We start from the raw sequence: 24,095 nt of genomic DNA, 5'->3' as shown, positions 1-24,095 counted from the left end.
ACGATGTCTTCTCTTTGCTTAGGTAAGGATGTTGAAAATACCCTTATCAAACCATTTTAGCTTTCTCAGTGCACATAGAAAGATCCTTTCCAAATACTAAATCCATCTTCTGTGCTTGAAGGGGTTATCAGGGTAGGAAGGATGGCAAGGAGATGAGCCTTGATGCATCTTTCTTGCTGTCTTTGCTACTAATGGTGGATACTTAGACACACAGACATAGAGCTGCCTTGTAAGCTTTGATATGAAGCTTCTTTGTTCTAAGTTTCTATGGAAAGCCCTTTGTTTTCCTCAACAAAATGAAAGCTGTTTTAAATGATAATAACCGTGGAGAAGTATAATAGAGGCTTCATTAAACTCTACAATTGGATTTGAAGGGTGAGCTGCATTTAAAAGGCATCTCACAAGGCAGCTTGTGAACTTTGCTTCTGTAGCAATAACAGCAATAAGATTCTTTAGGAGTAAATGCCGAGTGTGCTTTCAGAAGTGATGGAAACAATTGGGTTTTATGCCTTAGAAGCTGCGTCTTTTGTCAGTGTTGGCAGTAGGTGTCACTGTTGTCTGCCTTAAATCTGAAGCGAAGGTAGGCAAAGTGAGCTCCGGGTTGTTGTTCCTTTATAAGCTCTCCTGAAGTTTCAATGTGCTGTTGCTTGATTCTCTGTAACACTGAAACTAAAGGTTTCCTATAAAACTTCTATCTTCTGTATCGAACCACCAGAGGGTTTGTTCGGAAGTCCTGGTGATGTCCAGGCACAGAAAGCTCTTACACTACCTGATGTTTAACCATGGTTTAACTGAAGAAACCATGTACTGGTCATGGCATTTTTTTTCCTTTCCCCCTTATTTGCTTGTGAATCACAATCCAGAGAAAGAAACAGTTGGTCCTGGACTTGACGGCCACCAACGCTGCTGCTAATATCTATCAGTGCATTCTACATACTTCAGCAGGGAGCACGTATTGCATTGCAGAAGTTGAACTTGACAACTGGTGGCTTTTCCTGTGTGCTACTTTTACCTCCTTTCCTCCCAGGTGGGAAAATCCTTTGGGAACTGAGGTGAAGCTCCCTATGCAGCCCTGGATCCTCCCTCTTACCTTGTGCTTTAAGTCAGGTTTTCTTACAGATACTCTTTCTCTGCTTACCCCCGACACCTCACTCAAAAGACTGAATTTATTCCTTTCTAATCACCTCCAAACAGTCTGTGTTTGGCAGCTGTGCTTTTTCTCCTACCAGCCAGTCTGCTTTGCCACTTCCTCCAGGAATCCAGGTCTGAGCAACCAGCCTGTAAACTCTTCTAAGATGGTTTTTGTGAGCTCACATTCCTCTTAGAACCATAAGAGAGGTGCAGGCATGAGCTGGGATGTGATTCATCTGACAGGACGTGTGCTTCAAGAGGAAATGAATTGCTGCCTGCTTCTGTCCATTCTCTATAAAGAGAACAGGGAAGTGTCTACTATTAAAGGTTTGCATCTGCTCCCATAAATCCCGCATTTTTGAGGCCTTTTCCTCATTATATGCTGTATTTGTCTGTAGTAAAACCTCACAGCTTGCACACGTGGCTTCCCAATGTTGCTTTTTGTTTCGCCAGCTTGTGAATACGGAGAACAGGTTGTAATTCCTCAAAGAAGGAAGCAGGTCCTGGTGATGCTGCTGTCTGTGCTGCAGTTATTCTGATGGTACCAGGTATGCAGCATGAAGGTTGTTATGTGGTTCAGCTCTCATGTCCCACTCAGTATTGCTGCCTCTATCTGAGGTCCTATTGTGGATGTGTCTCTCTAATGGAACTCAACATGCTCAGTATTGGTAGCAATAGATTGAGATTTGCTGTTCACTCAGCTATTTTTGTCCTTTCTTTCAACTTTGAAGAATAGGTTTTTCCATATTAAGTGGTATTGGGAAGGTGGGATATGGAAAGGACTTAGCCCTGTATGTTAAAATCTCTCCTTCAGTTCCTAAATACAAAGAAGCAATGTCTTATGCCCTGCAATTATTCTTGCACATCACTTCACTTAAAGCTTCTGATAAAGTGTTTGGGCCTCCTAATACATGCTGGCATGAAATCTTATTGAGTTAGTACGGTATCAGTCCTGGAGGTGTGAGTTTAAGAGAATATGGATAACTCCTGTAATAGCATCTAACCTTGATGATGATTTAAATCAAGCTTCTAGGTGTTAAACTGCTGTTCCTATGACATAGTCTGACCCAGCAGATCAAACCTGGGGAGCTACAGCAACTCCAGAGAGCACGTGAGCTTTCATTAAACACAACATCTTCTCTCAGTTCTGCTGATAAGAGAATGAATTTGGCTGCAGTGTCCTGAGCAGCCAAACTTGGTTATTCAAAGCAGGTCATAACGCCACGTGAGCTGCTCTGCTGTTTTTCATGTTGCTCTGGTTCACTGAGCTTAAATGGCCAAAGGTGGGTAGTGACAAGACACTGCTCGGAGGGGGCCCAAAGCTCAGCTTCTCAACTATTGCTTCCTAACTTAGATGCAGGGAAGGATCCCAATTCATAGCTGTGACCGAAGCCTTCTTAAATGTTTTTCTGCGATGGCCAGACTTGATGTTTTTTAAGTAGGGAAGATTTCCCACTTGGCTCTCTATACTGTGTAGGCAGCCAAGACAAAGCAGGCATCCCCTTGGCTTTGGACGTGAGCACCCAGGTGGCTTAAAGCCAGCACAAATAAATCCGAGCTGTAAGCAGACCTCTGGGGTGCTGGTATATACTGCAATGAGAGCTGAAATGGATGAGCCTATCAACTGTGATCTCCTTTCAGCTTAAAGCTCACATGGGTCAGAGTTGTGGGCACATGAGACTCGAGGCATTTCTTTCTCTTGAGAAGTAGTTTAGTGTGTGACTGCTGTCATTAATTGATGTATTTATGGCTTTGAGTTCCATACATGAACAATCCACACTGATAGAAGCAAATAGATACTTGGAGTGTACGGTAGAGCTACAGATTGCATATCAAATGCTGAATAAAGCTGAGGCTTTTCATTAATGTAAACATAAACATGTGTTAGTTTAATGGGCAGAGCCATCAGTGGACTCTAGGTTTGTATTTTTAAGCTAGTTGCTGTGTAAAGCAGTAAATCAGCAGAGCAATTAACAACCAAAGAGGGATGAGGATACAGCCTTTCTGTACCTAAAGGGAGCCTACAAACAGGAGGGGAGTCAGCTCTGTGAAAGGGCAGATAACAGCAGGACAAGGGGAAATGGCTTCAGGTTGAAGGAGGGCAGATTGAGGTTGGATGTCAGGGGGAAGTTCTTTACTCAGAGAGTGGGGAGGTGCTGGAACAGCTGCCCAGAGAGGCTGTGGATGCCCCATCCATCCCTGGAGGTGTTCAAGGCCAGGCTGGATGGGGGCCCTGAGCACCTGATGGAGCTGTGGGTGTCCCATTGCACTGCAGGGAGTGGGACCAGTTGGCCTTTAATGGTTCTTTCCAACTCAAACCACTCTATACACGCCCCAATTAGCCCAGATTTCATCAGTTCAGGAGCCAGCAAACAACGAGGGAGGACAGATGTTGAATTGTTGCCTGCGGGTTCTTTCTAAAGCAATGGTGTAGCTGCAGTTTAGTTGCCTTTGAATTACAGTACGTGGCTGGTATTTCTGCATCTATTCCACTTTAGTCCTAGGGAAGAGAGAGTACTTTGTTTCATCTGCAGAGTCTCCAAAGGCAACGTGGTATGAGAATGGAAGGAGAACAACAGCTTCATACATTCCCTCTTCCAAACGATATCAGGGCGGCCTCCCCAGTGGATAGCCCGTCTTAATGTCTGCTTTCATCTCAGTGCTTTCCCAGTGTGTGCGACTCACCTGATCTCTGCAGTCACACAGCAGCTCTCAGGGCCCCAAGCAACAGCAGTAAATCTCTCACAGTTCCTGTTTCTCTGCTGCTGGCTGACCATGGCTGCGAGCTGCTGCAGGGACGCCGCAATGACGACGCTGTTGGCTAAGATCCCTCTTTAAGAAGACTTGAGTTTCTGCTCTAACTGTCTTGGCTTCCCTGACCATCGATGGGAATTTGATAGCAGGCCAGCAGCCTCTCAGAGCTCTGAATTAGCTCTTAAAGTGCTGCGTAAGTGCTAATTTTAATAATAAATAATAATAAAACCCACTTAAACGATGGAGGAAGAATCCTACCTTGGCTGATACCGCGTAGATTATTGCCATCAGTTGGCTTGTAGTTGTCAATTACTAAACCCATTTGGATCGCACTCAAGGCACGCACTGTGCTAACTTTAGGCTCTAGCTTTGGCCATGCGTGTGGATGAGAAATGGAAACAGCATGTGGTCTATTAGCATCGAAATTCATCTCCATTAATTATATCTCAATTTTAATCCACATTTACAGCCCGCATTTGGCGTCGGTGTGTTGACTCCACTGAGGTCTGTTGTGCACGTGGAAACGATGGGCAGAGTCCGTGCTGGTGTTCTTATGGCTTAGTTTGCATTCATGCAGTTGGATGAACACAGGTTTCCATGTAGGCTCAATAGGGGCTTTTCTAGCTGGGGAGAGGTGAGTTCTGCCTATTGCTGCCTTAGTGACATGAAGTCCTTGTGGTTTTAATCTCAGAGGGTCCAGCTACAGGTGTGATTGTGACCTTATGCTGCTCTGGAGCTCTTGGGATGACTGATGCAAGAATGAAGGCTTGCTGATATTGATTGCTGATATTGCTTGACTCAGTGCAAGTGGCAGCATTTGACACTGAGGGGACCAGGTTGAACTGTAGGAACCCTTTATCTCGCAAGGAAAGGCAAAATGATCTTTGGCTTAAAACCAAATCCATTCTTTATTGAAACCAGACGATGGCTGAAGTGTTTTGTGCTGCAGTCTCTAGGTTGAGGATATACTTTTAGACAGGGATTCAGTATCCTATAGCACGTGCTGGTTTAAGAGTCAGCCTTTGGTAGCTGTTTGTTCCTCATGCTTAGGTATGGGTAGGGTTTAAGGCTGTTATAAAACATGCAGGTTATTCAGCTGGGCATCGATGTGGCAAACAAATCTCTTGACAGTCTATTAGCTTTGTGAATGCTCCTCTGATGGGTAAACCTGGACATCTTGGTTTCACTGCATTGAAGCTGTTAGCCTGAAGCTTTATATAGCTGTGCCTCAATTGCTCCTAAATCTGGAAGGTATTAGAGACTGTAAAAGGAAGGAGCTGAGCAGTCTCTTCTATATGCTGTCGTGCTTTGGTCCTTGGCTCACAGCAAACGTGTAATGATCCTTTAGTAAAATTCAGTGTTCCCATTAAGGGACAGAGCTCTTTGAGTTTGGCTGAGCAGTGGTGGTCATTAGAGCATGTGTTGGAACAGCCTGGCAAAGCTTTTTCTTAATGCATTGGGTAACTGCCCAGTGCTTTACTGTTCTGAGCAGACTGTAGGTAAGTAAACCCTTACTCCAGCAGCACGAATAATATCCTAACAAAAGGAGGAGTTAATTGCAGAGCCCTGATTGGGAAGAGTGCACCTGGGCTTGCATAGCATGTTCCATATATTCAGACTGATTCTCACTTCCTCCAATAAACGTGCTAATTTCCTCTCTGTACTCATTAGTTATAGGTTGCTAATGACTCCTAAATCTGCCTTTTGCCATTGCTTTCCTCTGTGTTTCCTTCCACAGGAGGTGGCAATCTGAGTTCCTCTTGCCTTGGACCATTCACCATCAGGAGCTGTGAGGAACCTCTAACGCAGCTGTGATTTCTCTTCTCTTTGCAGGCTTCACAGAGCCCAGTGTGCAATTAAACAGACTCAGGTAACTGTTCAGAAAATAGGAAGGGAGATTGAAGAAAAGCTGAGGTGCACATCTACCAGCAATGAACTGGTAAGTTTGGTTACTGGGGTGAAAAACTTCCTCCTAAATCCAACCTAAACCTCCCCTTGTCTCACTTTAAAACCATTCCCCCTTGTCCTATCACATATATAAGAAGTTTATCAAGAAAACCAAACTTTATTTGAGTTACTCTTGATGGATTCTTGTGATGGATTTAGAATGAGGTGAGTCTTCCCTTTGGGTGAATGGCATTCATGCAGAAGCTGCTGCTTAAGTGACACTTCAATTTTAAGCAGGAGTTGTATTGTCAGAGCAGTGACTCTCTGCAGAACAGAATAGCTCACTGTGCCTTCATAGAATCATAGAAACACAAGGTTGGAAAGGACCTATAAGATCATCTAGTCCAACCGATTCATTTAGAAGTTCATGCTGTGGTGCTCAAGTGGTTTGTATCTGGTGCCTTGCATAAGAGGAAAAGGCAACTTCTGTGACATAAGCTTTAGAAGATGGATTTTGGTTTGATAATATTCAGTTTCAGAAGGTGTCAGTCTGTGGTGAGGGCTCGACAAAGTGGGAAGATGGGGAGAAACAACTGATTGCAGCCTTGCATTGTAGACAGCTTCAACTCCCTTAGGAGCAATATAACTCCAACCTGTAGCTTATTGACCTTCTGCTGGCTGTTAAAAGGCTTTTAATCATCTTTTAACATCCAAAAGCTTTTCCTATATATATATGCAAGCAGAACTATATGAAGAGCATTAAAACCAAAGATGACCACAATGGTGCACGTGATGCAGCTTCTTAGTAAAATGATCTATAATACAAGGAAATAATTACCCACTTTTGCTTCATTTAACAGTCAAAGCCCTTCCTGGGATTCCATTCCTCTGTAGAAATGCGTGAACTATGGTTTCATTCCTTCTTACTGAGTCACTCTTCCTGCTGGAGCCTCGAACCCAGAGGCTGAGCATGTTTAACTGAGGCAAACAAGAAGAGGGAAGAGCTCAGCAAAGTGCTGCCTCTTTCTTACACAGTGTTAAGTATCATTGTCTCCATTAGCTGTTAGGAAGAGGTGAAAGCTGGCTGAGTCATATGCTATGGCAGTGCCTGGTGGTACATGGCCAGGGCTGCCCCTTGGGTTAGGAACTCTGTCCAGGCTGTGGTGGGACTGTAGGCTCGCTTTAACATTTTGAGCCTGTCCTCAGTTATAGGATCATAGAATGGTTTGGATGTTGAATACCAGCCCAGGCTGCCCAGGCCCCCATCCAACCTGGTTTTGAACACCTCCAGGGATGGATGGGGCACCCACAGCCTCTCTGGGCAGCTGTTCCAACACCTCACCACTCTCACAGTAAAGAACTTCCCCCTGACATCCAACCTCAATCTTCCCTCTTTCAACTTGAAACCATTTCCCCTTGTCCTGTTGTTATCTCCCCTTTCACAGAGCTGACCCCCCTCCTGTTTGTAGGCTCCCTTTAGGTACTGAAACGCTGCAAACTCAGCCCCACTGTCTTTCTCCTGTTAACATCATCTAAACTTGGCCATATCTGCATTTTAGTGCGAGTCTGACATTTCCAGCCTTTTTCCAGCGTCCTGCCTGGCTTTAGCATAGTCTCCTCATTACTCACCTTCCTCCTGTGACCAAACCCTTTGCCAGGGAATTCTTGCTGTGATCTCAGTGCTTTGCTGTTAACTTCTTCCATGTCTCTGTCCTGGGGGACTTTCCTGCTGCCTCTCCTTTATCTTCTGATTTCTGCTCTGGGTCAGGTTGTATCACTGAGCACAGGAGAGGAGATGGATCCTGCGGGACAAGCAACACTCCAGAGCACAGCTGAGTTTTTCTCCTTCCAAAGCAGTTAAATCTATTATGTAATCTATTATGTGTGGTTATTTATGTCTTACCTTCTTCTCTGTTAGATGCTGGCCTTGTTTCCTGTTTCTTCTTATCACCTCTTTGATGGATTTACCTACATGGGGAAAAACTGACGAACAAATATACTGCTTTTACTACTTATTCACCTATTTTATTCACCTATTTTCTTCTTCTTCCACTAGAAAAAGGAGAGTGAATGTTTACAGCTGAAGATCCTGGTGCTACGTAATGAACTGGAGAGGCAGAGGAAGGCCCTTGGTCAAGAAGTAGCTTTGTTACATAAGGAAAAGAATACTTTACATGACAAAGGTGAGCATACAGGTGTTACTGCTTCTGCTGGGAACTGGTCTTAAAAGAGAATCATAGAATCACAAGGTTGGAAAGGACCTATAAGATCATCCAGTCCAACCGTCCTCCCTTTACCATACCTACAGAAAACCCCTAACCCATATCACCCAGCTCCCTATCCAGAATGAGGTTTTATAGGCTGCCCTTGGCTGGTGAACGTTGTATAGGGCATGAAGAGTGACAGTAATTGCCCACTTTAACAGCATGACACAGAAAATGGGCACCTGGGGGTAAATGGGAGGGTTAGTGCCAACACTTGGGTGTTTTAAGAGTAGATACTGAATAGCTGAGAGAATCTTTGGTACTACTTTTGTTTCCTGATTCCTCTTATCGTTTAGGAAATGCATTTGAGGCTGAGTACCAGAAGCATCAAGAGCGCAATGAATCCCTGCATGAATTAAGGAAAGAATGCACTGCAAAGAGGTAAAAGAACCTGTGGGGTTTTTTCTCCCCTCCCACTCATCTGCAATTGGGGGGAGGAAATGCAGGTTGTAGAATAAGGCATCAAAAGGGACATTTGTGGTGCAAACGTCTTCCTGCTGTCACTCTGATGCTTCTTTGAAGAGATGCTGCAGTTCCTAGAAAGCAAATAATGAACAATACCAAGCGTAGAGAAGATGCTCTGTTGGGCTATGGGACTTCCCTGCTTTGTAGCAGTTAATTGTCATGGTCAGAACTCTCTATGATAAGAGAGACAGCTGATAATGGAACACTGGTGTTGCCTCCTGTCTTGACGCAGGTATTTTGCTGAGGGAAGGGGGGTGATACTTGGGAAGATGTGGGAAGGGTGGTGGGTGCTGAGATCTATTCAAAGCTTTCAAATGATTTCTAATGATTTCGGGTTCTTTTTCCCCAAAGAGAACTGTTTCTGAAGACCAACGCCCAGCAGACTATGCGATGCAAGCAGTTGCTCTCGGAGCTCTCCTACATTTACCCTATCGACCTGGTATGTTCTGAGTGTTCTAAACTCTGTGCTTGATGTAAGAAACAGGAAGCTCATGTCACACCTGGAGCAAACCAAGCCTCTCTTTCCTTCAGGATGAAGCTTCCCCTTTGCTCACGCTGCTTTTTTTACAGCTTTCTCTTGGATTTGGTCCTCAGGCTGTAAACCTCACACAGAGAGGACTTATGCCAGCATCTCTCAAATCATCTACGCTCTAAAGAGTAGAATGTAACTATAACTTAATGGATACTTGCCACTTCCTATAGAATTGTGTAAAGCAACCCTGGCAGTTGGCTGCCTTCACTCTAATGGGGCTCACAAAACCAGATGTCAAAATACAGAGCTCCTAAACTTTTCCCTGCACTGAATTAAGATAAAGCTCTTCCTCTTCAAAAAGAAATCCCATTTATTTCTGAATTACTTGAAATGTGGACTGAAACGTTACCTCGGTCTGTCTGGGTTTCATTGGGCGTTTAGTTTATCTTTACAAGGTGTGCTTTGTTGTCTCTGGGTTTTGTGTAGGCTTCTGTTTTCGGGCTGTTTATTGTCCCTTTCTCACTTTCTCTTATTAAACTTGCAGAACGACCAAAAGGATTACTTTGTTTGTGGCGTCAAGCTTCCCAACTCCGAAGACTTTCAAGGTAGCTGGGTATTTAATTCACTTCTCACAGCTGCTTCTGAACTCAATAAAATAAACTGATGGCGATATTGAGGGATTCACATTTCTGATTGGAAAGATGTGGAGTGGAAGAAAACTTGCTCAGTATATTTGGTTCTAATTCCTTGCTAGTGCAAAGGTAGTGACTGGGCCTCCATCCAACCTGGCCTTGAACACCTCCAGGCATGGACGGGGCATCCACAACCTCTCTGGGCAGCTGTTCCAGCACCTCAACACTCTCATAGTAAAGAACTTCCCCTGACATCCAACCTCAATCTGCCCTCCTTCAACTTGAAACCATTTCCCCTTGTCCTGCTGTTATCTACCCTTGTAAGAGCTGATTTCCCTCCTGTTTATAGGCTCCCTTTAGGTACAGAAAGGCTTTGAAAGGGTAAAATTGAAGGGAAGGCACCCCACTGGCCATTTAACAGAAGAGGCATTTAATAAACGAACAAATGGTGAACTGCAAAGAATTGTAAAGCAGTTTGTTGGCATCGCTTGTGTCTAATCTTACAAGTTCTGATAAGTTCATTAATTATATTTGCTGAGCAGTGAGGATGAATTTGTGTTGACCCTACATTGAGATTCAATTGATAACACCATGTTCTTTTCATTATTACTCGCAGCAAAAGATGACGGAAGCATTGCTGTTGCCCTGGGTTACACCGCTCATTTGGTTTCGATGATCTCCTACTTCTTACAAGTGCCACTCAGGTATCCCATCATTCACAAGGGCTCCAGGTCTACCATCAAAGATAACATCAACGACAAACTGACGGAGAAAGAGCGAGAGTAAGTATGGCACAGACCTACTTCTCTACTTAATTCACAGCAACAAATCAGCAGCAAAACACACCTGAACCTGAGCAGTCCTGGGTGCTCAGCTGGGTTACTGATATTGAAGTTATTTGTTACTGCCTTCAGTACTTTGGAGTTTCTGACGTCCTAATTCTGTGATCTGACAGCACTTAGGCCAACTTTATCATTAGGGGTTGTTTGGTAGGAATATACTGTTTATTAGGCATCTAATAATGACAGAAACACCCTAATAGTGTGTCTACAAGGTAAGTTGTAGCTTCTGATAGGGAAAACTCACCTTTTTGTGTTCTTTCTGACCATGGGAATGAAATACGCATAACAGAAATAGCCTTTAGTGTGGCTGCCAGTGCTGCTGTAGTGCTTGCAATGAGATAAACATCTTTCTTTAATGCAGAGGACTTCAAACAGGTAGAAAAAGAATATTATAGATTGTTACCTACTAGTAAATCAGAGCTCAGTGAGGAGGTTTTCATCTGGTCTGTGTCATTGTCTTTCAGTGTGTACCTCAGCTATTGCTACTAGGATAGTAGCTATTGCTACTATCTTGCTGTCCTTAAATCCACTCTCTGAGCGTTTCCTTTTGGCTCTCTGCCTGTTTTCCTGCTGTCTTTGCACCTGTGTGCTTTGTTATGAAAGCAGTGACAATTCCTTGCCTAAGCTTTGCTTTGTAGCCTGCGACTCAAAGGAATGCAACGCCGACCAGCTGAGGGAGGCCAGCTGCTCCACTCTGATCCTCTGCAACTGCCTGCAGATGCAAAGTCAGGTTTGAGGCACCAGTAACTTCCTTATGTGTTTTTTCCACTCATAACGTTACAAAAAGGAGCAAAAGAAATGGCTGGGGGAAAATAGCTGTGTCTATTGCCTGATTCAAAACGCAAAACCTCCTCTCTGGATGCACACAGTTGTAGTATTTTAGCAGCGTTTCCTAATAGCTCAATCAAAATGGAAGGGTCTTTCCATGTCGTACATAGTTGGGAGGGTTGGGATTCTTGAAGCATCTCATTTCTTTTTGAAGCTCAGTAACTTCTGGCAGGCCAGCAGAGGTAATTTGCCTTCAGAATGAAGCTGTCACTGAGGTCTTACTGTTCTGACAAGATAAAATATGGACTGCGGTAGTTGTCCTGCAAATGATTGTTGATACCAGTTTAATAACTCGCCCAAACATTTCCTGGCTAACTTACACAAACACATTAATGTTCTATAAAGAGCCGTCGTCTAAGCGTATGTAAATCCCCTCCATACATCCCATTAAGAAGAGCAGCAAGCTGAAACTTTCCTGTCTGGAAAACAAATTTGAGGAGTAGAGCTGCCTGTGTGTGGGTGGATGAAGATTAAACCAATTTCCTGTTGTCTGAGACCAAGTGGAAGGTTTTAGTCCTTTCGGCTCCGGCCTTCCAAACCCTCAGGACTCAGTGCTGTATTTCACAATAGGTTTCTGAAAAGGAGAAAGTTCAGCTAAGTATATTAATCCCTATTGGGCTGTTTACCTGTGTTCTGTAAGATTGTTTCAGGATTAACTCCTGCCTGAGGTTTTCTATTCCCAGCTATTGGAGAGCCAGTCCTTCCAATCTCCAGTGACTTGAGTTGCTATAGGAAACCTCAAATGTCTTAACTTGAGCTTTTCCTTCTAGTTTGATAGCTCGTGTTTCTCGCCTGCTCCTAACTGAATGGAGCGCAGCAATTAACATGCATTATTAAATGGCTTTATTTCAGTAACCCGCCCTTGAGCATCGATCCTTATGGATACCTTCCGACTTGGGGTGTTCTGTGGTTCTAATTTCTGACACAGAAGCATGCACACAGCATCTCTCTTGAATCCAGCCCCATTACTGAAGGTGGAACGAGATACTGTGTGCCATTGGCAGGTATTGTAGATATTCTGCAGTTGCAGAGGTGGTGGTATTTATAATCTACTCAGTACCTATCCCCTCTGTATCCTATTAATGCATTTTGGCACTACTAAAATGCTGGATTTATGGCTTTGTGAGCCAATGTAAGGGAAGAATGGGACTGTCCGGTGTTCTGTAGTTGAAGCTTCATGTGACTCTTGTTCAAGCTTGAAGTACAGAATAGCAGAGAAGCTGTGGCTGCCACATCCCTGCAGATACCCAGTGCCATGGATGGGGTCCTGGGTAGCCTGAGCTGGGGGGGGATGCACCCAGCCCACAGCAGAGGGTTGGAGCTGGATGGGCTTTAAGTGGGATGAGGCCACCTTGTAAGCAGCGGCAGATTGAATTCAACATGAAATGGAGGTGACTGTCAGATCTTCAGCACTCTATGTTCCTCCAGCATGTAAAGCTGCAAGTGAGTTCATCTCAAGACACCTTATTTACAGCCAAAGCTGATGGATGCTTGGCCAAAGAACTGCAGCGCTGCACGTGGTGTGTGAACGTTAGTGTGTTTGCATGGCTTGTTGATTGAATCCCATTCAAACCTGCAGGGTTTTTAACTTATTTTGCGATGCTTTTAATTGGCAAATGGAAAGCAGGCATTGAATGAGCACAGCCTAAGAGTGTTCAGCTAAGAGCAGAGGAGCTGGTTATTGCTTTGTGTGCAGCTGTGGATAAACCACTTGCAACACAGCCATCTGACAAACAGTGACACAGGCAAGTGAGGAATAAGTTCACACTGATACTAACTTCATCCAGCACGACAGAGGGATCTTTAATCACGTTTGCTGCTTGATAAAGTGGCAGCTCCGGGGGAGAAGTCTTGGCAAACTGGAATCAGATGGAGGGAGATGGTTTGTTGAGAAATCTAATAGCTGTCAAAGCAGAATTGATTCTTTGTGGTAGATGGAGTGTGTGTTAAGTGTTCAACTGGATTGCTCAAAGAATGCCTTTTGCCATGAACTTATCTTGAACTGTGTTTCTGCGTTCCACATTCTTGAGGCTATTTTAGCTAGAATCCAGGGCTCTTATTCTTGGGCACCAAAATAGTGCTTTTGCCTTCATTGGGCCATCACCGTTACAGTGCATAGATTATAAATCACATCAGGTGCTCTTTAATGAACGTCGATGACATTAACACCAGCTCTGGGAGCTCACAGCTTGTTGTGTGCTGTTAGCCAGGCTGTGAAAGCAGAGTTTGCTTATTGCAATAGATGAGCCCGACGCCCCCAGACATCCACAGCTGAGCCGTGTTTCTGTGAAGATGTACCGCTCTTTGCTTGCTCCCTTTGGAACTCTGTGCTCCTGATGAGGTTATTAGTCAAAACATGACTTCATTTTTCAAGGAACGAGGACTCGACCTGCTTCGAGTGTCCTCTAGTTAAAAACGATCCCTTTGTGGCAGGGAGATTTAGAGCTCAGATAACCAGGCTGTGTGCTCTGTCCATACAGCCAGGCCTTACGGTGTGATATTCATCATGGTGAACACTGCAAGCCTTGGGTTCAAGCTGCAGCGTGCCAGAGATCAGTGCAATCAACCCATCCTTATTGCTTGCTCCACGCATTGCTGGCTCTTCTTTTTAGGTGTGTGAAAGCCTTATTTGCTGATCTAGGAGAAAGACAGCTTTATTCCTTATTACTTCATATAAATGTGTGATTACCTTATCGAGACTTTCATAACTCGGGTCTTTGGGTTCTTTCCCTACATACAGCCTATACATATTGAAGTGATTGTACGTTCCAAGGTCACAGCAGTTACACTGCTTAATAGAAAGATGGCAGTGCTTCTGCTTCTGATTATCTGCCTGTTGAGCTATTCAGATCGGCATTTTGCAAGTACGCTTCATGCAGTTGAACGGCCAATATGTAATGTGTTTTTCTTTCCCAGCAAACTAATTATCTTTGTATTGTGTCAAGTGTGAATGGGGAAGTGCTTTTCCCCCTTGGCAGCCTGTATTGTTGTCATCAGGTTTGTTTTACAACTATTTGTTTGCTCTCGAGTCGGGACTAAAAAACGTAAGTGAATTCAGATTTGATTACTCGGTGATTCATATTTGTGTCTTAATCTCTAACAAAACAAAGTGTCTACTTTGACGTTTCTTTTGACTGCCATCTCATTTGATTTCCAGCTTAATTCACCAGCTGTGGATCCTTTTTCCCCTTGTTATCCTGCTGCTTGCTGGCGGACTCGTTAACTGTTCCTTGCAGCCTGTTGGTCACTCCAAGGGGAGACTGATCTCTGCTATTGACTGGCAGCTTGATGTGAAGGGACCCGCAGTGCTCTGTGCTGCATCTCTGCAGAGCTGGGTGATGAAGGCAGGTTTGTGCTCCAGCACTTTAGTGCTCTTACCACCAAGAGTCACCTGGGCACGTTGTTTAATTCTGTGCCGGTCTCTGCTCTGCAGTGGATCAAACCTCAGTGTAGCTTACCTGGAAGGGGGTTTGGAGCCCTTTGTGACCTGATCTAATGCCTGATTTGGTGATGGTGGGCAGCCCTGTGCTGATGGCATGGGGTTGGAATGAGGTCTCTTCTAACCCAAGCCCTTCTGTAGTTCTATGAGCTCTCCTAATGCTTGATCTGAAGTGTGCTGGGGGAATAGTGGTTCAGAGCGAGACGGCTGGACTATGGTTGCCCTGCTCCCTCTTTCAAGGCTTTCAAGGTTTGCTTTATCCTGGTTGAGAAAAGCCTTAACGCTTTCTCCTCTTGATGCAGCATTCCTTTACAATGAGCAAATAACGTGGTGAGGTTGAAGAGAAAACTGCTCCTTCCTCCCCTGCCTGCCCCTAGAAAGGGGGGTGAAATCGAAACTTAAACTTCAGTAAACACTTAAACCTTGTTCTTGTACAATCCTTGTACTTCAGCCGTATCACACAAGAACTTTGTTTTTCAACTCTTTATCTTAACTGCGTTTGGATTTAGGATACCCCACACAAGGATAGAACTATCCAAGGGATTTAAGCTTGAAATTACTCGGTTTCTAAACCTTCCTGCTCTTTTGGTAGAGCTGTGTGAGTTGCATTTGTTCTCAGTATATGATGGACGACTCGTTTCTATTGCATCAGTGGTGACTGTGACAGTCACAGAAATCCTATCAGTTCTTTATCTCCTTAATAGTGAGTAATTAGGTTTCATCTGTGTGCTGCCAAGTCAGCGTGCTGCACAGTCATCTCACTGCAGCTCTGAAGCAAACTCTGCTGGGGGGGCATTTGTTTGGTGTCTTAGCACATACCACCATTAGTTTACTTTGGGAGTTACCTATAGTGCTGGTCTTTAATCATTTGCATCATGTTGTTAATGTTATTTAACACAGCTCCATACGAGATAATTGTGCCCTGCTTCAGCTGAGGGAAAGCAGTTAGATGTGATGTGTAAAACCTTCATTTTACCTATTTCTTCCCCAAAGAGCTTTCTGATGTGGAGATTAAACTTGGAGGCTTTCAGTATAATTTGGTATATGGCAGAAAGGCCGAACAGAAGAAAGAATAAGAGATGTAAAACATCTGTTGTGATAGGAAAGTAAAAGCAGGTGAAAGCAGTTAAAAATGAAGCAATTTCTTTAACTTTAAAAATAGTTTATATTAAAGACAGGCAGCTCTGGACAATAAAAATTGGCCACCAATATATTGGTCCGTATGTGGTTTTTCTGGGTACAGAGGAATTCATAAATCACAGAACGCAACTGGGAATGTCTTTGGACTTGAATTCATGAGAGATACTTGAGGTCTGAGAGAAATGCATGGCAGAAAGATTCTTTCAGCTTTCCTAACAGTTCACATCTGAGTGCAGCGGGAGCCCTGTTGTGATTTACTGCAAGTCCATCAAAAACTGAAGCTGCAGCGGTAGAACGACTAAGGATTAACTCAGAAACGCACGTCGGGATATGAAATTAAGTGAGATCTTGATGATTGTTTGACTGAGATCAACTACAAAAGGAACTTCTTAGTGGTTAGGGGAGGATAACCAGGACAGTTTTATAGATGAGTTGTTCAAGGAAATACAAAGCAACCTGTGATATCTGAAATACACAGACCAGACTAATCAGCTTCTGTGTTTCTGAACAGGAACTTCCAATAATATGGAACAGTGGCTGCTGGTCTCCTGGGATGCTTCCCAGCTTCTGGATTGCAGAGGTAGCATAGGATCTACTGCAGGCAGCAATTGCTTTCAGGCCTCTGGACAGGTGCAGCTAGCAAAGGTGTTCATTGAAGCTCCTATCTGCCCATCGCACGCTGACCCCAGAACACAAATGGTTTTAGTCACGATTACAACTTCAACTGCAAATCCAAATCCGTCTTGGTTTTACATGGCTGTGTCTGTTTGCCTGTTTTCAACTTAATGTTTCAGCTGGAGTGGAAATGATGGCAACCGGCCACTGTTAGTTTTCCATGTTGACTGGAAATGTATATATTGAATTTCTTTTTAAATAGGAAGACTTTTAAATCAGAGCTGACAATTTAGAACCCTGTCTGCATTCCCTGTGACTTGAAAAATGTGATCTGCTATAGTTAGCTTAAACCTCATTGAAACTGAAGTGAGAAGTAGAGCTCTGTGCCTCTTACATCAGAGATGCTTCTAGATTAAAGACCAGGTAAGGAAAAGTCTTGTTAGTGTGTAGACTGACTCCAAACCAGTGGCTTCCAAAGAGTCATTAATGGCGTAGGTGTGCACCTATATAGGTTAATACCCATTATAATGGTATTTCTTCATGCAGATGTTCAAGCTGACTGATTCTTTTATAGCTTGTGAGGTCTTGGAAGAATGCAGAGTTGTCTGTCATTGGTGCTGAGGTGTTGGTTTTGCAGTTTTAACTTGGAATAAGTAGACTTTCAATCCGTTTTCATTTAAAAGACTGACTTGGGGTTACAATTCCCCATCAGTTACTGTGAGCAAAACGTGTAACCTTGGCTCCAGTTCTTCCATTTCACAGCTCTTTTGAGTGGCTTTAATGAGGCTTAGTGCTCTAGAAACTTGAGACATAGTGCTCTAGAAACCGTGTGATGGAGACTGCCCTGTGAAGTAGCACCAGCTGTTGACACACACTTACCCACACACTTTTAGTTGTGATTTTGTTTCACCTATTGGCGTGGGCAGTTGACAAGGAAATTAAAGATTCTTGGTTTTAGTCTTGTGCTGATCTGTATTGTGATTCTTGAGTGCAAGCTTTGGCTTGTCACTCAAGTTTCTTACAAGTGGGTATATTTGGTGGTAGAACCATTAAGCTGAGAAAAGACCTCTAAGATCATCAACCCCAACCCATCCCACCATGCCCACTGACCACATCCCTCAGTGCCACATCTCCATAGTTCTGGGACACCTCTGGAGATGGTGACCCCACCACCTCCCTGGGCTGCAGTGCCAATGTTCAGCCACTCTTTCCAAGAAGAAAACGTCCCTAACATCCAGCTCCCTTGGCACAACTTGAGATCATTCCCTCTTATCCAATGTAGATGAACAGGGCTGAGCCTTGACCTGCTCTTGCTTTCGAGTTTGCTTGCTCGCTGCCTGCAAGCAAAACCTCTCTGTGCAAACAGACTGAAACTGAGTGACCGCAAGTACTTCAGAAACTCAGCATTCCTTTCCCCTTAGAACTGCTCAGTGACGGGTGGCATCCAGTGCTCAACAGATTTCAGTGCTGAGAATAGGATCTGGTTTGAATACAAGGTGCCTTTGATGGAGGTGGGGAGTTCCCTCGCTAGTTCTTAGTAGCCTGTTCCCTTATGGCTTCCATGCCAGTCTTTCTTGGACTAGGTTTAAGCAGAAGTGCAGGTTGTGTTAGAGCTGTGCTTTATGAAGTCTGCTTGCTGATGAAGGGTAATACTCCATAGTCATAAGATGAATGATAGCCTATCTTTACAGGAGTTCACATGATTAAAGAGTTATCTGATTGCACAGAGTAGGAGCTTTGTTGGCCATCATTCTAGGAAGCCGTTTAAGTTGATGCAAGTTACTGTGGGCTCTTTGTTTCTCACCCGCAGTGATCAAGACTTGAATGGAAGCATTCAAATAAGGTGATAGGAACCCTCATCATCTTGGACTTGTTGGAGTATGTCCATATCCAGCTGTAGTTGGGAGCCAGGACTGGACCCTGCACTTCAGATGTGGTCTCAGCAGCAGTTGGATAAAGGGAAGGGATCACGTCCCTGGTGATGCTTGCCCTAACTCAACAAGGTGCTGTTGGTTCTCTTTGCCTCAAGGGCATGTTGGTGGCTTCTGTTCAACCCAGCATCCACCAAGACCAAGCTGCTTTCCAGTTAATCATTTCCCACCCATGGCTTCCTGCATTGTCCTTGTAGGGCGATATCTGCTTTCTTCTGATCTTTGGGGACCTCTTAAATCACCTTTCAAGAGGTTCCTGGAGAGGACCCTGGGACAGAAGCAGAAAGAGTGCAGCTCCTTTGCCAAGGGATGGTTTTATCTGTTTAAAGGTGTTTCTAGAGTTGACAAGTTGTTCTACCACTTAGTAACTTCTCTCTAATGGTCTCATCTAGTGGTTACACAGCAGATATTGTGGCTTGTTTTTTCTTCCTTCCAATAAATATATTACACTTATTCCTTTGAATTTCTCATCTTAGACCAGGTATCTGTGTTCTGCTTTAAAGGAGCTTAGTGACTTCCTCTTCTCCCCCTCCCCCTCCATCCCCTTTTAAACATACCATCAAGAATGGAATCAAGGGAGGGAGATGTTGGAGTGCAGTGGGCAGTCATATGCCATTTTGCAGTTTATTGAGTGCTTTGTGATTATAAAATGACCATAAGAGTAATTTTCGAGTCTAATTTCTGAGCAAGAATAACTAAAACCTTACCCAGCAGGCCAACACGCGGCGTGCCAAAGTAAGAGATTGAGTTTACAGCCGTGCTATTTTGGAGGAGGCAGAAACAATTTCATCTAGAGAAGCCAACAGTTAAATTTGCATTCAATTACGCTTGGTGAAACACTATATAAAACGTTGTGGTTCCTGTCCCTTAAGTTTATTGCTTGTGACCAGCCCTAATGGGTGAGTGAGATAACGCACAAAGAAAGGAACATCAAAGTTGGTAATGTTTTTCTATGTGTCATAAATGTGCGTATGCAAAGGCATTCACTGATGGTTTTTCAAGGCTTTCATGTGACTTGTGACATTATGGGTGCTGACATGAGGATGTTTGGAGTTTAGAGTCTTTCAGGGTTAATTAGTGGAAGTTACAGGACAGAACTGTGATTATTAACTGGAAAAAATAGAAAAGAAAGCCACGCTAAGACCAACCTGATAAAGAGAAAAGCTTAATCTGCACTATTTCAGCTGTGTGGGAGATGGTAGCAAGGGCTGTAAAGCAGTTCTATCCTCTTTTCCTATCTGACGTGTATCAAAGAGCTCTGTGCCTAACAACAGAGTACGTGGTTCCTATTACTAGTGACTTAATGAAATACTGTTATATATTATGAGACTCAGCTTGTGTTCCTAATGGTGCTTTTATTGTCAAGCTCGACCGAGTTTTATACCCTTAATTATAAAGGTATCCTTTAAATCTAAATCCTGCCACAATCGGATAAGTGTAATTGCGGATACTGAAACAAATTCCTTTTGATTTGTGTTTCACACTCAGGATAACGCGGGGTGGAATTTTTGTAGCGTGTGCTCATTTCTAAAGGTTTTGTTTCCTTGCGTGGGGAGCGGGGTGGATTTATAGCTCTGTTAAACAAGGTGGGCTGTGTGCGCGCTATTCGCGGTGGCTTTTTATACTCCTCAACTTGAAGTGACCTACTGAGCTTGAAGGTAGCGTAAAAGTCAGACCTGACATCTTAATATTTGATCTGCTGTGGTCGTGACCCATTAACCTTTAGCTTTAATGGCGCTATGTAATTCTCCTTAAATGTTGCAAATGTACTCTACTGTGGGGCTGAAGTCGAGATTTTCTATCTGATTGATGATAAAATACACTTTGTGCAATCACCCCTCCAGAGCGCGTGTTGTTTCTAGTAGATACCAATCTCCTATGTTTGTTATCTTAAATTTAAGAGAGTCTTTGCTTTCTGATGTAATGTGGGCTTTGTGCAGATAATGACACTTGATTAAGAGCTACAGTAGGTAGGGTTTGTTTCATGCTGGAGTTCCCGTCAATGTAAGCTATAGATGGTACTAAGATTAGTACCATCTAATTATGGCCTCAAGTTGCACCAGGGCAAGTTTAGGTTGGATATTAGGAAGAATTTCTTTACAGAAAGGGTAGTTAGGTACTGGAATAGGCTCCCCAGGGAGGTGGTTGAATCGCCATCCCTGGTTGTGTTTAAGAGCCGTTTGGATGTGGTGCTCAAGGATATGACTTAGTGGAGAGTTTTTAGAGTTTGGGTACTATGGCTATAGGGTTCTGGTTAGGCTGCGGTTGGACTTAATGATCTTCAAGGTCTTTTCCAACCTGGGTAATTCTATTCTATTCCTGACCTGACCACAGTGTCCTCAACCTCTGGTAGTAAGGAAGAGTCAGAAGGCAATCCTCAGAAAGGTAGGTTACAAGTAGTGGCAATAATAAACTTCTTCACTTAAGCCAGGATTCCAAGGACGTGTAGAGGGCCGTTGGGCATAACTGTGCAAAGGCATGATAGGGCTTTACATGGGGGTGTAGGTGGGATTGAGAGCACACAAAGATGAGGAACCCTTTGTATTGTTCTTTGTGTTGATAAACGGGCTTGCAATGTATGTAAAGCGATCTGTGCTCCTTCAGTCACTGAATAAAAGCGTCATCAAAGGAGAACTCTTCTCTTGAAGGATTCATTAGGTTTGGAAATGAGCTGAATATAAATGGGAAGGCAGGATCTGATGTTATAATGCGTGCTTCTCAAAACATGTTTTGTGTAGTGAGAGGGATATTTCAGCACTGGCAGGGTCAAAAAGCATCTTCTGAAAACATAAAGTATTTAAGATAATAAATTGTGTTTTCTTAATCTTGACATCAGTTTTATAGAGGACCGCAGGTGCAGGGAGTTCCTGATGATGTATGGAGGGGGATCCCTCATGATCTTCTCCTTTCTTATCTCACGCTCTGTGGCTTTTTAATCTGAACAATGTCACCTTTAATGCTTTTTCTTTTTTCTCCCCCATCAGATTTCCTTTATACCCAAAGGGAGGAGAGAAGCTTCAGTTTGAATACGGAGTGTATCTTCTCAACAAAAATATAGCACAGGTTGGTACACTGAGATTTTTTTTCTTCACTGAATATCCACCATCTGCTTAGTGTCACTATGGCAGATCTCTGCTGTTTTGTGAGGCTCTTCTCCATAGAGAACAGCTGTGAACTACTGGAGGTGTTATTAATCCTTAACCATCACCTGCCTTATTGCTTTGTGTTCAAGACCTTCTCTGCTGCTTAGAGGAGGCCATATATAATAAGCATGTTTTTCCTTTTCAAATGGTAAATACTGTGTGTGTACGTGTGCTGTATTGAAAATTGAAAGTATTTTATGTTATTTTCCTCATACTCAATTAATTTCTTTCTCATCGCCGTGCCCTTTAACTGTATTATTTTAACTGGAATTCTACCTCAACACTTAATTGATAAGAAAACACAACAGTCTGGAAAATCCTAAGCCTTGCCAACGTATGAGTTTCTTTAAGTCTTATAACAGTCCTTACTTCCCTGCTCTTATGTTTTCTGTTTTTACGCCATCTCTTGTGTTGGTAAACACACGATGAATTGCTTTGGACTTGTACAAGTTGATGAACTTCTATTTGAGATGATATTGATACCACACGCTTGGTATGGAATTCAGAATGTGTTCAGAAAGCAAAAGCTGGTCCCAAAGGGGCCTGTAGGGCCATTCAGGCTGTTGTGGGGTCCTAGAGCAGGATCTGTGCACTTAGGCCATCTCTGCTGGTTGTATATAGTACGTTTACATCTGAAGGAAAACCTGGGATTGAAGTAATCTGTTCCTGTTCTTTTCTGTCCTGGCTGTTCAAAGCTTCCCTGAAATCTCATCCAACTGTCTTGGGTCTTGTTAACCACGTAACCTCTTATTCTTATAATCTGTTCGTTAGTTGTCTTTGCAAGCTGTTATGCATTGAGAGATGACTTCTCCTTGTCTAAGCGTTGTCTTTGGGTCACATCTCTTTGGTCAAAGCATTGTCTGCTATTCTCCATTTGATCTGCATCCTTCTTTAAGCTCCATGCCCAAAGCTGGGTGCAGTGTTGAGCTGTTGCCTTCACAGCATTGAGTAAGGGACAAATCTTTGCAAGTCTGTGCAGTTTTTGTTCAGCTCATTATAAGGTCTGTACTCTCATCAGAATAACACAATGACATTTGTCCTTCAGCACAGCGCTAAGTCTCTTCTGTACAGAGATAAAATCCATTCTGAGTGCAGGTGATTCATTTAATTTGTATCTTAGGGTACCTCAAGGTATAAGGGTATATTTGTATATTAGGGTATCCTTCAGGCTGCACCTCTGTTGCTCTAATTTGGTGACATGATTTAGGAGATCAGGAAGTAAATGGTGAGATCTCAGCCTCAGCTTTGTGCTATGTGTGGGTGAGTCTGTTGTCTATTTAGGTCATTGAATGGAGATGCTGAGCAGGGATGGGATAACGCATAGATCCACATGTAGCCCTGCTTCATAATTATTACTTCCACTTTTGGCAGTGAACTGTTAATTACACTCAAAGAGTTGTTGCTCTGGATTCATTCTATGGGGTGTTTTGCCAGTGTTCCATTTCCCCAGCCACTTGTGTACCATGAAGTGACCAAAAAAAAGGTATTTAAATTCAAGCAGAAACACGACATCTATTTCTGATGTGTGTGGGACTTGAAATAGGACTGACTCGACACCTTTATGCCTGAAAAATCATTTTTTTATACTTAATTTCTGTTTGTTTGATTTGGGTTTCTCCTCACGTTTCTCTCTTCCAACTCTTCCTACCTTTGAATTAGAGCAACGCTTCTGGATCTTATTGTTCAGAAGGTTCCTTAGGCTTGGATTGCATTACATTGGATTGCATTGGATTACCATTTTCCAGACTTCTGGTATCTTGCCCGTAGTTGGTGTATTTTGGAAGATAACCTCCAATGGCTCTGAAATGACTTAAAGGCTAAAATAGCTTAAGATGAAGTTAATCAAGTCCTGCTAATCTTGGAAATTCACTTAACCAGGCTGTTAATATAACTTAGACTGTGACTCTTTGTTGCTGGCATCAATAATGGCAACCATCTGTTCACACTTTGGTAGGGAAGACAAGAGTGAAAAAATGGATTAAATACTCCCTTTCCTTCAAATGAGTTGATAGCTTTCCCTCTCCATTAATATCAAATCAGTGTTTTCCTTAATCTGTTCTTCATACATTCATTACTTCATTCTATGGCTTGTGAGTGGCAGTGCTGCTTGCTTTCATTTTTCAACCTCATGTATTTTCCTGCATGGTTCTGAGGTTTGCCATTGGGTTGTGTAGTGCAAGGACTCCGTGCTGCTTTCATAGGTGAGATTATGAACTCTTTCTTGAGCCCAAGTTGGTCGTCTTTCCATTTCCTGCAGTCTGGGTTAGTTGGCACTTGTGTCTGTAGTATCTTTTTTCCCTTATTTCAATGGGAGCTGTCACCACCTCCCTACTTTTCCTGTTTGGTTCTGTTTGACTTGTCAAAGTTGGGCTTACTGAAATCACTCATTCTGATTTTGTTCTTGTCCTATTTCCAAAGGACCGTGAACTGTTGAACTCATGGTCACTCCTTCCCATCCCCTTCCAAATCCTTGTCGCTGACTTCCAAAATCACAGGCATGTTTTTAAACCCATAAAAGTAAATGAAGACTCGAGGCATGTATTTGTATTGAA

The 24,095-nt window shown here is 43.3% G+C and overlaps 1 protein-coding gene across 2 annotated transcripts in view; it reads left to right on the top strand.

The window, feature by feature from the left end:
• Nucleotides 1-24,095, top strand: part of UVRAG (UV radiation resistance associated) — a 62,363-nt gene that overhangs the window by 13,053 nt on the left and 25,215 nt on the right. For both annotated transcript variants that reach the window (XM_015852478.2, XM_015852479.2), the window contains exons 6-13: nucleotides 1-22; nucleotides 5,719-5,824; nucleotides 7,829-7,955; nucleotides 8,333-8,417; nucleotides 8,853-8,940; nucleotides 9,518-9,578; nucleotides 10,222-10,387; nucleotides 21,385-21,463. The exon at nucleotides 1-22 is cut by the window's left edge and continues 67 nt beyond it. In XM_015852478.2, the coding sequence (XP_015707964.1) occupies nucleotides 1-22; nucleotides 5,719-5,824; nucleotides 7,829-7,955; nucleotides 8,333-8,417; nucleotides 8,853-8,940; nucleotides 9,518-9,578; nucleotides 10,222-10,387; nucleotides 21,385-21,463 (734 nt within the window). The remainder of the gene's footprint in view (nucleotides 23-5,718; nucleotides 5,825-7,828; nucleotides 7,956-8,332; nucleotides 8,418-8,852; nucleotides 8,941-9,517; nucleotides 9,579-10,221; nucleotides 10,388-21,384; nucleotides 21,464-24,095) is intronic.

This window comes from Coturnix japonica, chromosome 1, assembly GCF_001577835.2.
Source record: "Coturnix japonica isolate 7356 chromosome 1, Coturnix japonica 2.1, whole genome shotgun sequence".
In the NCBI taxonomy this organism is placed as follows: domain Eukaryota; kingdom Metazoa; phylum Chordata; class Aves; order Galliformes; family Phasianidae; genus Coturnix; species Coturnix japonica.
The sequence above is the reverse complement of the archived record's forward strand: the minus strand, read 5'-3'. Positions and strand labels throughout refer to the sequence as shown.